The sequence below is a fragment of the Solanum verrucosum genome, unplaced genomic scaffold, assembly GCF_900185275.1.
Source record: "Solanum verrucosum unplaced genomic scaffold, falcon-dt-bn FXZP01000103.1, whole genome shotgun sequence".
In the NCBI taxonomy this organism is placed as follows: domain Eukaryota; kingdom Viridiplantae; phylum Streptophyta; class Magnoliopsida; order Solanales; family Solanaceae; genus Solanum; species Solanum verrucosum.
The window spans coordinates 2856053-2868897 of record NW_026020048.1 but is presented as its reverse complement, the minus strand read 5'-3'; the positions used below and the strand labels follow the sequence as shown (position 1 = coordinate 2868897).

At 31.7% G+C, this 12845-nt stretch overlaps 2 protein-coding genes across 2 annotated transcripts; both read right to left on the bottom strand.

The window, feature by feature from the left end:
• Positions 1–315: 315 nt before the first annotated feature.
• On the bottom strand, positions 316–3487 carry LOC125822575 (CRIB domain-containing protein RIC10-like). The gene is made up of 5 exons (XM_049501988.1): positions 3162–3487; positions 2882–3033; positions 2709–2806; positions 2484–2568; positions 316–1059 (listed from the first exon to the last, which is right to left on the bottom strand). Exons 1-5 carry the CDS (start codon positions 3287–3289, stop codon positions 845–847), a joined length of 678 nt encoding a protein of 225 aa, XP_049357945.1. The 5' UTR covers positions 3290–3487; the 3' UTR covers positions 316–844.
• Positions 3488–8508: 5021 nt separating this feature from the next.
• On the bottom strand, positions 8509–10537 carry LOC125822565 (pectinesterase-like). The gene is made up of 2 exons (XM_049501977.1): positions 9550–10537; positions 8509–9360 (listed from the first exon to the last, which is right to left on the bottom strand). Exons 1-2 carry the CDS (start codon positions 10508–10510, stop codon positions 8669–8671), a joined length of 1653 nt encoding a protein of 550 aa, XP_049357934.1. The 5' UTR covers positions 10511–10537; the 3' UTR covers positions 8509–8668.
• Between the last annotated feature and the right edge of the window lie 2308 nt (positions 10538–12845).

Sequence of the window (12845 nt, the reverse complement as noted above, 5' to 3'; positions counted from 1 at the left end):
GTAAGCTACGACTGAAATGGCGGGACCAAACTACCAACGGTTATTCAATCTTTTTTACTTTTATTTTTCATTAATTATGTTCTGTTTTTTTGGTATTTTGGTTATAAATTACTTGACCATTTTGCCCTTAGATCCTTTAGCAGTATTGATTCTGTTGTTATTAAATTCATCATGAAATAATAATTTTGAATCAATGTCCAAATCATGGTTTTATTACTCTTTTTCCAGCTCGATTTTTCAATAAAAGAAAAATAAATTACAGGCCATATTGTTAGATGATTTTATGCAAAGGGACATGAACTGCAACATTCTATTGGAGACATTGAGGTCCAAACAGTAACAATAACTTATACACAAAAAAGAATACCAATATCTACATATAATGAAACTAGAGGAAAACCAGGAGTATGAGAGAATCCCTGGAGATTGTTCAAATCAAATAATTAGCATTAGTACAATCTTCAACCAATAGACTAAACGATTCAACTCTTTACACGATCCTTCCTCGTTGTAGTTACAAGAAGAGGAACGATAAAACTAAGAGAAAAATAAATAGAAGAAATAAAGGAAAAAGAATTTATAATTCTCCCAAAACATTGTCCTGGTTTTGGAAGTTTTTAAGTTTTTCACCTTGTGTTTTTTTCACATCTCTAAGCCCTCCTACTACTTTTTTAGGTTTCTTCCATATTACTTTATAACATTTGTAGTGTAACACTCTCTACATCTACTCAAGTTTCTATACCCTCCTCATCTTTCTCGTGGATCCTTCCATGAGGACTATGAACAACTTTGATAGCTAGGCAATGACAGAATTTTCAGCAGTTTAAGCTACAAGTTTGTACCATTAAGCCACCTCTATGTTTAGTGGTTTAGCATTGCCTTCGACAAATTTAGTCTTGGATTTTTCTGCTCGTGATGACCTTGACGAGGATGATGAACCAGACCTAGGAGAGGATGTCGACTTGGCCTTCCTCCGCTTTTGTTTCTTAGGACCCACTGTAGGTGTTACGTCCCTGTAAAGATCAGATGATTGTTGCTGTCTCATTGACTCTGTGTAATCTGTCAAAAAGATGGATAAGAACCATAAAGTAAGTATCTACAGAAAATCAGGATCGATACATCTTCTATAACAAACTTTCAGCTAGTTTTGTGAATCAACTTATATCAAGAAATTCCAAAAGTTGGTATTAGAAATCAGTCCATCACATGAAATTCAGATATACATTTATGAACCGCTTCAAGTAGAATATGTAAAGATTTTGGTAATGAGTTTGCACTCAAATATATTAGCCAAGAGCAATGCAACCAAGTTGAGTGACCTATAAACAGACTGCATTGCCAGCATTTAAGAATCTTTTATGCATCAAAGTTCTTTCAAGAAAAACACAAGAAACTTGCACTCCCCTGATCAATTTTTTTACGCTGAATGTCACATGTCAAAATAAGTGATAACGCATAATGGTAATCTAAAGGAGTGTACCAGAAAACTTAGTAACACTAGTTTCTAGCTTTCTTATCCAAGAGGCAAAAACACAGAATACTTTATGAAACTTAGATTAGCTTAGCTTCAAAGAGAACTAAGATGAAAGCTTAATTGAGTGAAATGCCTGTATTACTAGTGAATTGAATGATTCCGACTCAAAGAATAATTTACAAGATATATATTCCTTTCTAACCTTTTAACAAGGGATTCTTTGGTAATCTTGATATTATGAAATTATTATATTAGTGTGTCATTGGTACTAGACAATATTTGCCCAACAGCCAAGATTAATTTTAGAAAAGCACGTCAAAAACTGTCCCTTTCTGGTGCCAAGTTAAAGACCTTTCTGTGACAGATAAGTCCAAAGCTTTCCCTGGTTTGAGGCAAAGAATCTTTGGGGTCCCTTTGGATTGAGGACTTTAGCCCTATGTAAATTCATTTTCACAAGCTTAAACTTTTCGCACCAACTCAGATTTACCTAATATAATTTGGATTACAAATGCAAACTGCAGTCACATTTCATTTCAACCTTATTTTTGATTCATTTCAAATAACACTTGAGAATATGTCATTCGGAAATCTCATGCATTTAAAAATGTAAATTTGAATTCTCCTAGGAGATACACACCCTTCAAAGAAAAACAAAACAAGATGAAAACTATAAAACAAATAAAAGAAAGAATTGTCCTGTCCATTTTAACAGATTTTTCTATACATTTGTACAAAACATAGGACAAGTTTATCATATTTCAATCAACATCTCAACCCGTGACAAAACCCTACAGCCATTGGGACATTGTCTGATTATAGACACTGCACATGTTTTAAAGCAACATATCAGACACTTGCTTTTTTTTCTTGATTCTTTCCAAATGATTCCAACTATTCAATAATATGTAACACATCTTTAGTCATTATTCTTGGCTTGTCACATGACAATTGGTAGTAAAAGGAGCACACAAGAGGGAAAAGGAGAGTTTTTTAGAGGTAAAATATTAACCTTGTGATGCCCATGGAGAATGTGCAGAACCAGAATTACCAATAGAAGTTGCTGCAAAATCAGGCCCAGTCTTGAATTCATTCATCTATAAAGTTCCAAAGAAACAAAATATTAGGTATAAATTAAAAAAAGAAGAAAAGAATCTTTCTTACAAAATGATGAATTTAGAAAAGGGCAGATACAAATATGTGGACCAAAGAATGGTGAAAAAAACTAAAAACATACCCAACTAGGTGCATTGCCTGATTGTCCATCCCAACCAATATGTGCCACATGCTTAACATCAGTTGGAAATCCAATTTCTATCTCCCTCTCCTTCACAACTGTAATCACAATAAAAAAAATAAACTCAAAAACTAAAATAGGGATATGGGGCTAAAGGGAAAAAAGGGAATTACCAAAAATATTAGAAATGTATTTGTAGATCCCCTTCATTTTGGTTCCCATAGAAGAGTATGTAAAACCCCAATACAACAAACACCCTCTGCTCAGAGATGAAACAGAATACAGATAGAAGCAGCACTTAAATGTGAAGAACCAATTCCTTTGCCTAAACCAAAAAATGCAAACACAATACTATAAAAATTTGACCTTTAATTACCCTTCTCAACATACAGACAGAAATTGCATGATGTAAAGATTGAATCTTTTTTCTGTCTTGGGGGTTGAGTAGAATACCTTTCTTGATAAAATCTGATAGAAAAGAAAGGGGTATTACTTCTCCTCAACTTACTGCTGCATTGCCCATCATCTTTCTTCAAGTAATCTAGGCATAATAAAAATGTAATAACCAAGAAACCAACCATGCAAAAAACAATAGTTTGAAATCAAGAAAAAAGGCGGAAGAGGGAAAATGTGAGAAATGAAAAGGGAAAGAAAGAGAAAAGTGGCAAATGGTACAAAAATAGAGAGTTGAAGAAGAAGAATTAGGGGAAAGAGAGAAAGTTAGAGGTGGACAACCACGAAAACCTCACAAAAAAGAAAGGGGTTGAGGTTAGTTTACAAAGAACATACAGACTACAAAAGGGGGTTTGGGGGTGGGGTGTGATTCATATTCTGAAATTATAGGAAAATCACACTTTTATTCCCTCAAATATCAACAAATCCTTATTTTGGTCTTCACGGTTTTGCACATTTAACATTCAATTTATCGATAGATTTAAAAAGTTATTAAGTGTTAAATTACTCAATTATCGATATATTTAACTTTGTGTTATTACTCTATATTTAAAATTTGATGGGTGCATTATTTATTCTTTTGATAGTAAATCTTTACAAATTTAAGGAACTATTAAATCTTGAATCACTCAATTATCTATGTATTAGAATATGTTAAATCTGTGTTGTTACTCCATATTAAACCTAATATAGTTCAGAAAATAATTATCTGAAAATCACATATAATTTTATATATATATAAATAGACCAAAAAGGCACATTTCATGTAATTGAAGGTTGAATTATACTTGGTCAAATAAAATGAGGATTAAAATCAAGATTTATCAATAATCAAGGGACCAAACAACGTAATAATTCCAAAATAATAATAACAATATAAAAATAGCAACGAATTTAAGAAATAGGATATCCCACTGAATTAGTTTTCATAATTAAAATGGAAAATAATATGATATATACTCCACTACTACAACATAAATTAAATAAATAACATTTAATGGGTTATTGTTATAAGTAGTGTTGTAAATGTTTTGTTGGCGTATAGGTGGCTTTGTTGTTGAAAGAGTAAATCGCGGAGTCCTGTCATTTTCTTTTCTAGTACATAACTACAAATATATTGAAAATTGTTGAAATTAAATTTTTAAAAATAATAATTTAAAAATCCCAAATTTCCAAGAAAAGAAAAAAGAAAAAAGAAAAAGAGGAGAGATTGAGAGCCTCTTTGGATTCGGTTTAAAAGTTGATTAAATCTACCTATTTTTAAGTCATTTTTAGTTTTTGGAAGTGTTTGACAAAGTTAAAAATATTTTAAAATAAAATTTAAAAAGTTAAAAGTAGATACTCCCCAACTTCTTACTTTTTAACTTAAAGTTATTAAAATTTAACTTTTTTAAAAGCTACTATTTTTTAAAGTTAAGCAAACGGAGTCTGAGTTTTTTTTCTTTTCTCTTGATAGTATTGGGTGGGAGTGGTTAGGTAGATAAAATTTCAGCATCAGAAAATGTATAGTTTGGTTAATTGTAGGGATTGGAATGGCAAACATAACATGTTAATTTATATTCTTCTTCATGGAACTCAATCCCATATGCTACCTACCCACCCTCCACTCCTCCCACCAAGTCTTTTCTAGCCACATCCACTACTATATATTTCTTGTCCCTAACTCACCCATGCCCACATCAATCCTTTCCCTATCAAATTTGGAATTCTTTTCTCAAATTGAATAACACACTAATTCTTGTTTACCATCTATTATTTTTTTAATTAAATATATTGATAATCTTTTAAATTTGTTAGAAAAATTCATTATGTCATTTAGACATTCAAACTATGATCTATTTCGATTGAACACATAAACATGGATAAAGTGTATACATATATTATTAGTGTTATGTATTATTATAATGTTATCCAATTTAAAATATATTTGAAAAAGATTATAAAAACAAACAATATTTCGCTAAGACCCTTTGTGTTTTTACAATAGCAACACATTTCCTTTCCTCCTCCTCTCTCCCTCTCGCTCTTTTTTTTTTTTTTGGTTAGCATGCCATGATAAGCTAAAGAGTTGAGAAAAGAGGTAATGGGGAACATCAAGTTCAAAGTAACAATATTAAAGATGAAAATAAGAGTGATAATAAATAACATTTTATTACATTTTTAAGAGTTATGAATATATAAATCATATTTCTCCACATGCATGCCTACTTAATTCTCTTCAGTTTGAAAAGAAAATTTACATTATTATTTTTAATTAATAGTATATATGTAATGGAAGGGCTAGAAATTTGAGATGGAGAAGAACAATTAAGTGTTCATGAAAGGGAATATTAACAATATATTTGAAAATATTTTGTAATACTTACTTTTCTTCTACTTTAAGATTTATGTTGATTAAGTGTTTATTTTCCTTATACATTAGATCTATGCTAATGGTATTTTTTTTTTAGCAATATTTTTTGATAATTATACTCCGTATTTCCGTTCTTTCTAGTTTAGGATCAGATTTCTCTAATTTCGATGGAACCCTAATAGAGACTATTCATACAGTGGTCAAAACTCTCGTACCAAATCATTTACAAAGTAATACTCCCTCCGTCCACAATTGTTTGTCAGGGTAAGGTCATGCACACCCCTCAAGAAAAATTTAATAGAAGGTGTAATTTGACTAATATAATCCTACTATATCAAGAATACCAAAAGTCCACATAACTTTTCAATTGAACTACACTATCATTAAGGGCAGAATTGGAAAAAGGTGATTAATTGTTTCTTGATTGTTTAAATTGACAATTAATTTTGGATATCTTTAGTATACCTGCCAAATAATTATGGATGGAGGGAGTATAATAAATAGATTATTGTTGATCTTGATGACATGCCTTCTGTATTCAGGGCGGTATATATTAATCATATTACCGTTTACCCATATTCTTGTATTTTACATCTGTAATTCTGTTGACTTTAAATTTTACTATGCCAATTTAAATCTGTTTTTTTTTAAAAAAAAAATAAACCTACAATTTTGGATTGCAGTCTAATTCAATTACAAAAGTCCTTTCTTAATATTTTGAGATTTTTATATATACATGCTTGTAGCATTTAAGTCCATCCACTTGCAGCCAATCATAAAAGTCTTATCCTTAATTTATTCTTTTTTTCATAATTATTAATTAAGATATATAGTTCAAGTCTTCTATTTTCTCATTGGTCCATTTTTTTTCTCCTTTTAACGAGTCCCTTTAGTTTAGAACAAAATAATTAGTTAGAATTGAGATACCTTAATTAAGTACTATCAAATAACGGTATTCTTACCAACTTTCAGGTTTTTTTAAAATTAAAGGTAAGAAATCAGAATAAATAATCGAATCTAAATCTTTAGTTTAAATTGTTTAATCCAAATTGCATATGTGTCTCCTAGAATCATTCTCCTTTTAGATAATTAATATATTTGTAGCATGACACAAGTCATGTGGCGTTCTCTAATTTATTTATTTTCACTAGCAAAAATCCCACCTAATTGCTATGTGTAATTTAGCAAATGAAATTAAACAAAAATTAAAAAACAATAATTGGAAGTTGGAACCACGTTTGTACGTAATAATTCTAATGCAGCATCGTGGAAGTTTCATATTGTTTCAATTAGAAATGTGTTGATCACCTTCAGACAGCTGCTGCTTTTAATTCTTAAGTCCAAATCTTGAAAGATTATTATTCAAGAATTTTATTCTCTGTGTTAATTAGTAGTTTTGGATTATAAAATTTTAAAAAATAAATCAGTTTTGTATGACGTTACATCGGAAATTTTGATGCAGCTGTAGATGATAGATATGAAAGGAATGTTATAACTAATTAATTGGAATCAACTTGATGTACTGTGAGAGATTAATTATTTCTTTAATTTGACAAAGATAGCTATGGACATGACTTGAGAAAAAGTCGAACTACATTAGATATATTGTATTTTACGTCTTTTTTTTTAAATCTTTCTGGTCATACGACAATAATTCTTATTGTTATGCGGAGAATTCCCTTTAATTAAACAACATTTAGATCAAAGGCTCAAAGTACGTCTATCAATTGGAAATTGATATGCATTTGTCGAGTGAATAATCTAATGATGAAATTAAATTGCCAATAGTTTATCTGCCGTAAAAGGTAAAAACCTACATTTATTGAGTAGTTCTACCTGCTAATTAAATTGATTTCACAATTAGATTAGCCTATGCAGGTCCAAAAATACAAATTTAGGCATGTAAACATTAGGGTTAATCACCTATATTATAGTTTTTGATCTCAGTCGGTAAAAGGTTTCGAGTTTAAATTACAAAAAATGATGATCTGACATCGGCCCAACTCATCGGGTATTGTAGAAGTAGTATTACCTAATAGCTCAAAATCATTCATTTCCAAATGCATTTTTTTGGGGGGGAACTACCTTAGTTGTAATCGCGCATCAAAAGTAATAATCAAGAAATGTATATTTTTTGTATATTACCATATGATATACATAAAATATACATTCTTGATACAAACTAGTATATATATTCTTGTATATTTAGCTAGCAAATGACTAACTTTCTACTAGTTTGAAAGTTCAAATACGAAGGACACTCCAGTATCTTTAATCCAAGAACCTCCTTGAAGCATCAGACAGTCAATTTCATAGTCACAGAAGTTTGAGTAATTACATGGTGTATTAATTTACACTTTTGCTAGTATTAGAACCTGGCCCATTTTTTTTGTACTCACCATAGTACAATGTGTCCAAGCCCAAATCACCATCCCATGGGGCCAACCTTCTGGATCTATATAATTCTCAATGTAAGATTCCATGTATACTGTTGTTGAATATGTTATAACTACATATACGTGGTAGAGATTGTCATACACTTCAATATATATATATGTATAGATGTTACCAAAGATGAAATTGACGGTTCCAGTTATGTAACAATCCTTGTAGATTTGACGTTGGTTGTGGCGTAGAGTGGGTCTTGATACGAATATATTTTGCAGCTGTTGATGACGGATTTGTCCCCAATAACACCAAGTGCCACGGTTTTGGTTCTGCCGTGTTTTGGAAATGCAGATTTTGTTTCTTGTTTCCTTTCTTTGTCAGAACATCGTAACTTGTACATAGTATACTTGTACGACTCATTAATTCTCAGATGGAGTAGTATATATATTTGTAGCTAGGGCACATTCAATTCTCAGATCATGTCATGTGGCGTTTTACTTTCTTTTTAAATTGTAAAAAAAGTACTGCAATAATGTCCACGGTAACTCACTAAGACCCGAAATGATCAATTGCAGTAATGAAACGTAAAAAAGAGGTTAACTTTAATTACAATAACACCTGCCAAGTTTATTACTAATTTGATGATCGATCGTTCACACTGGGCGGAGAGCCACAGCTCATCCGTATAATATATATTATTAGAAACAACCTTAATTAAAATCACCAAGCAAGCATAATAATATATACTATAAATCAAACAAGTTCCTCACAACCCTTCAGTGTAAGCGACACCAGTAGATTTTAACCATGCTGCTCCTTGAATCAGCTGACCCACAGTGAATTTTGTGGCCTCAGATATTGTTAAGGCATTATGATAACCAGGCCAGTTTACTCTCTTACTAATTCCAGCACCAGCTCCTTTGTTCATGTACTCACCATAATACAATGTTTTCAATGCAAAATCACCGTCCCATTCTGACCAACCTGCTGGATCAATATGGTCTCCAATATTGGACTGCATGTACACTGTCCGCGAATACGCTTTCCATGGTCTACCCAAATATGTCTTCACGGACCCTTTCACTGGTGCAAGGTCCGAGCTAGGAATAATATCACAATTCTGGATTGAAGTTCCTGTTACTTGGTTTGGATCTTCACGACCTTGAGCCGTAACCATGTTTTTCTGTCCGCTCATGGGCTTTCGGGCTGCGAGTTTAGAGTTTTGGAACACAACTGCTGCATTACCGAAGATGAAATCGACAGTGCCAGTAATGTAACAATCTCTGTAGAATTGACGGAGAGTGTGGGTATATAGAGTGTCCTGGAATGCATCTATTTTGCAACGGTTGATAACGGACTGATCTGCTCCAACACGAAGGGCCACTGCTTGGTGCTTTTGTGGCCCTGCTGTGTTTTGAAATTGTACATCTTGAGCTATGAATCCATCCCCAACAGCAGCTGCATTAAAAATAAATTAGACAACCAAAGTAATAAACAAGTTCATCTTCCAATATATATTGTTACGTACCACTAATATATATGTTCTGTTCTAGTTGAATAATACTTATATATGTAATTTAGGTCTAATAGTTTCGATCGGCAAAAAACATTTAAAGAGTATAGTGAGAATTAAAGAAGATTTTTTACCAACAGTTGCAGAGTTGAAAGTTGTTGCACCATCCACAACATTCAAGTTGCCAGTAATAATAGTAGCATCCATGCCATCACCCACAAGCATTATATTCTTCTTAGTTTTCCCAATCTCAACATTTTCTTTATAAATTCCTTTTTTCACATAAATAACAAATCTAGTCTTACTATTATCTGGAGCAGACGCAACTGCTTCTTTTACGGTCTTATATTTTCCACTACCATCTTTAGCCACTACAACATTGGCTGCTATAGCATTAGCAGAAAGTTGCAAAAGCTTTCTATCATTAGCACTAACCCATGAGGGCAATCCATCATCACTAACTGTTGGTAAATTATTATCATTCTTTGGTGGTGCAATTGCAACCATCAAGGCCAAGGAAGTCCTTGCTCTTGCTACTAAATCATTCAACATAGGCTCCATGATAGACTGGGCCTGGCCATTTAGCCCATCTATGCAAGTAACATGGTTGGTGAGAATGCTACTTAGCCATGAATGAACATCAAAATGGGCTTGGGACGATAGGTTCCCAAGTCTCATCATGGAGTCCATTAATCTATCCCTTGACAAATCCATCAACTCTAGACAATCTGCTAGAGCTGCTTGTTCCTGACCATTATTGATCCGACCATTTACATTGCTCGCCAAATGGATCGTCTCGTGGATTTTTAAGGACGATTTATGCAAAACCATCTGTAATAAATCAAGTGTTTTTGTATCCATCACACCAACAGGTGCAACCTCAGACAGCATGGCTAAGCAAGATGGCTGATCATGAGCTGTATCACAAACACGGGTTGTTAAGGAAATTGATGGGTTAGTGGCCCAGATTGAAATTAATCCAACTGAGCCCACAATAGTAGCTAAGGAGAGAAGCACATAGAGAGCTTTAGTAGAAGAGGAGGATTTTGTTTTGGGAGAATCTAACAATGGTTGAGAGGAATAATTTGTTGCCATGACTTAATTAGTACCAAAGTGGAATGAGCTTGAGTTTTGCTGTGAATATTGTTATTGCTAGTGTTCTTAAATAGACTAAAATATACCACCACTAATGTCAATATTCATTATTGTTTCTTGTTTGCAACTTGCAAGGAAAAAAAGTATACAATAAAGTAGCTAGCTAGAATTTAATAAAACTACTACTTTGAATTATTTACAAGGTGGGGAAGGGATTCACGATAATAACAATAATTCCTTCTTTTTCATTTATTTAATATTGCACAAATAAGTGATTTTATTGGTAAATATTTTTCACCAACACTAGTATGTGCTTGGTGAAACTGTAGCAAGTGAAATTTAATTTTTCCTCAAGGTTCATGAGTGATCTAGATAGGAAAACTTTGTCAGAACCTGAATATATAATCACTACATTAACAAATAACAGCTTCAGTGGCAATGACATAATTATTGTTGTATTATATATATTTAACGTCAATACGCCGCTAAAGGTTTTAATGACTGCGAATGTGATAATGTCATTAACTCACGATAAATATTTATACGGTACGGTAAAAGGTAATAATTTATTGCTAGTAAGAGTCTGTTTAGTTGTAGTGAATTAATCTAATTTATATATGATCAATACCAATTATGAGAGTGAACTTAAACAAGCACCTTCCAGATATCTCTTCTGTTTGTGTTTATCTGAATTCATGTGATCCATTTACTAAATTTTATTCTTATCTATTGCAAATTGCAAAGTGATCTAACTAGACCTTCACGTGAGAAGCAAGGTTGATTGCTTATTAAAAAAATAATTAATTGTCACCTTCGAGTAATTAAAATTAAAATGTTCTACCTACTTTGCAAATCAAATTTGATTTGATGGGTTTAATACGAATCAATTTATGTTAAACTAATCCATTTTATATATGTATGATGAAACATCACCTTGCTATTTTTTATAACTACTTAACTAGTAAATATCGATGAACTTTTAATCGGTAAAATTCTATTTAAATGCATGTTCGCCACGAGACTTGCAACTATGAAAAAATAGTACTCTATCCATCAGCTTTGTTTGATAATATTTTTTTACTTGGGCACAAATTTAAGATTTTTTTTTTTTTTTTTTTTTTAAAAAGTGTGGTCTAAAACATTTTTTTTTTATATATGTGTGTGAATATAAATTATTGAAAGGAAAATAAAAAATTTAGAGTTAAGTTATTAGTATTAATCCTCGTAACTTTTATATACCCGTGAGAGAATCCAAAATCACATTGCCCTGTATAAACAAACAAACTTTGCACAACCAAACTTACGTAGAAAGCATTCCAATGGATCTCATTTGCCTTTAAAACATTGAAAAGTCAATTGAAACAGTAATGGATCCATCTTTAGGTTATTAATCCTATAATATAATCGGAGAGCATTATAGTTGAGGCAGTAAAGTCGCCGAACTAGTCTCTAATAATTAAAGCTCTAATTCACCATCTTATTAGGCATGCATCTATATATATATAATAAAATCCACTTATATTTTTATATAGTTTCGTATTTAATTACTACTAATTAAAAGTTTACTATCAGATATTAAGGAAGATACACCTAATACATGTATTTTTGCTATAAAATACATAAAAATAGGGAGAGAGACGAGCGAGATGTGGAGGCATACAGGAGACAGGGGATCGAGCTGGAGAGCCAGACATGCATACACACTAGGCGTGAATTCGAATTCTAATTAGATAATATTTATTATTAATAGAATTTGAAGAATTTCAAATTCTTAGTATAGATTGAAGTATCGATATCTCTAAATCTAACTGAGTTCGTATAATAAGAATAAGTGCAAAGAATGTAGAACTGTAGAACTAAATAAATGGACTTATTCATCTCCTCCATGAGAAAGATATGTTGGTATGAATTTTCCAATTTTCTCATGTTTGGTTGGGTTAAATGTTTTCCAAATCAACTCATTTTCCTCAAATTTAAGGAAAATGACGTCCCTTCAAAACTTAAGCAAAACATTTTTCAAAACTCTCTTTCAACTTCAAATTACAATTACTTTTTTTGTTGAAAAAAACAATTTATTTTGTCCCTACCCTCAAATCAGCCCCCCAACCACCCCAACCCCCCAAAATAATAATTTTAAAGCTTGTTTTTAAATTTAAATTTAAATCAATTTATCAAAGTGGATTCACATGTATCTAGTATCAGAGATTGGTGAGTGAGATGGGAGGAGGCGAATGAGATTTGTCTATGTATATCAGATACATGTGAATCCACTTTGATACAGTGTATCTAGAATAAATTATACCTAATTTTAACTTCATATATTCCTAAATACATA

Excerpts from the sequence above, each read along its gene's own strand:
- LOC125822575 (XM_049501988.1), bottom strand. The coding sequence starts at position 3,289 with ATGGTTGGTTTCTTGGTTATTACATTTTTATTATGCCTAGATTACTTG. Across the intron at positions 2,807-2,881 it reads ATACATTTCTAATATTTTTG|TTGTGAAGGAGAGGGAGATA; the intron begins GTAATTCCCTTT and ends TTGTGATTACAG. Across the intron at positions 1,060-2,483 it reads TTCTCCATGGGCATCACAAG|ATTACACAGAGTCAATGAGA; the intron begins GTTAATATTTTA and ends TCTTTTTGACAG.
- LOC125822565 (XM_049501977.1), bottom strand. The coding sequence starts at position 10,510 with ATGGCAACAAATTATTCCTCTCAACCATTGTTAGATTCTCCCAAAACA. Across the intron at positions 9,361-9,549 it reads TTTCAACTCTGCAACTGTTG|CTGCTGTTGGGGATGGATTC; the intron begins GTAAAAAATCTT and ends TTTTTAATGCAG.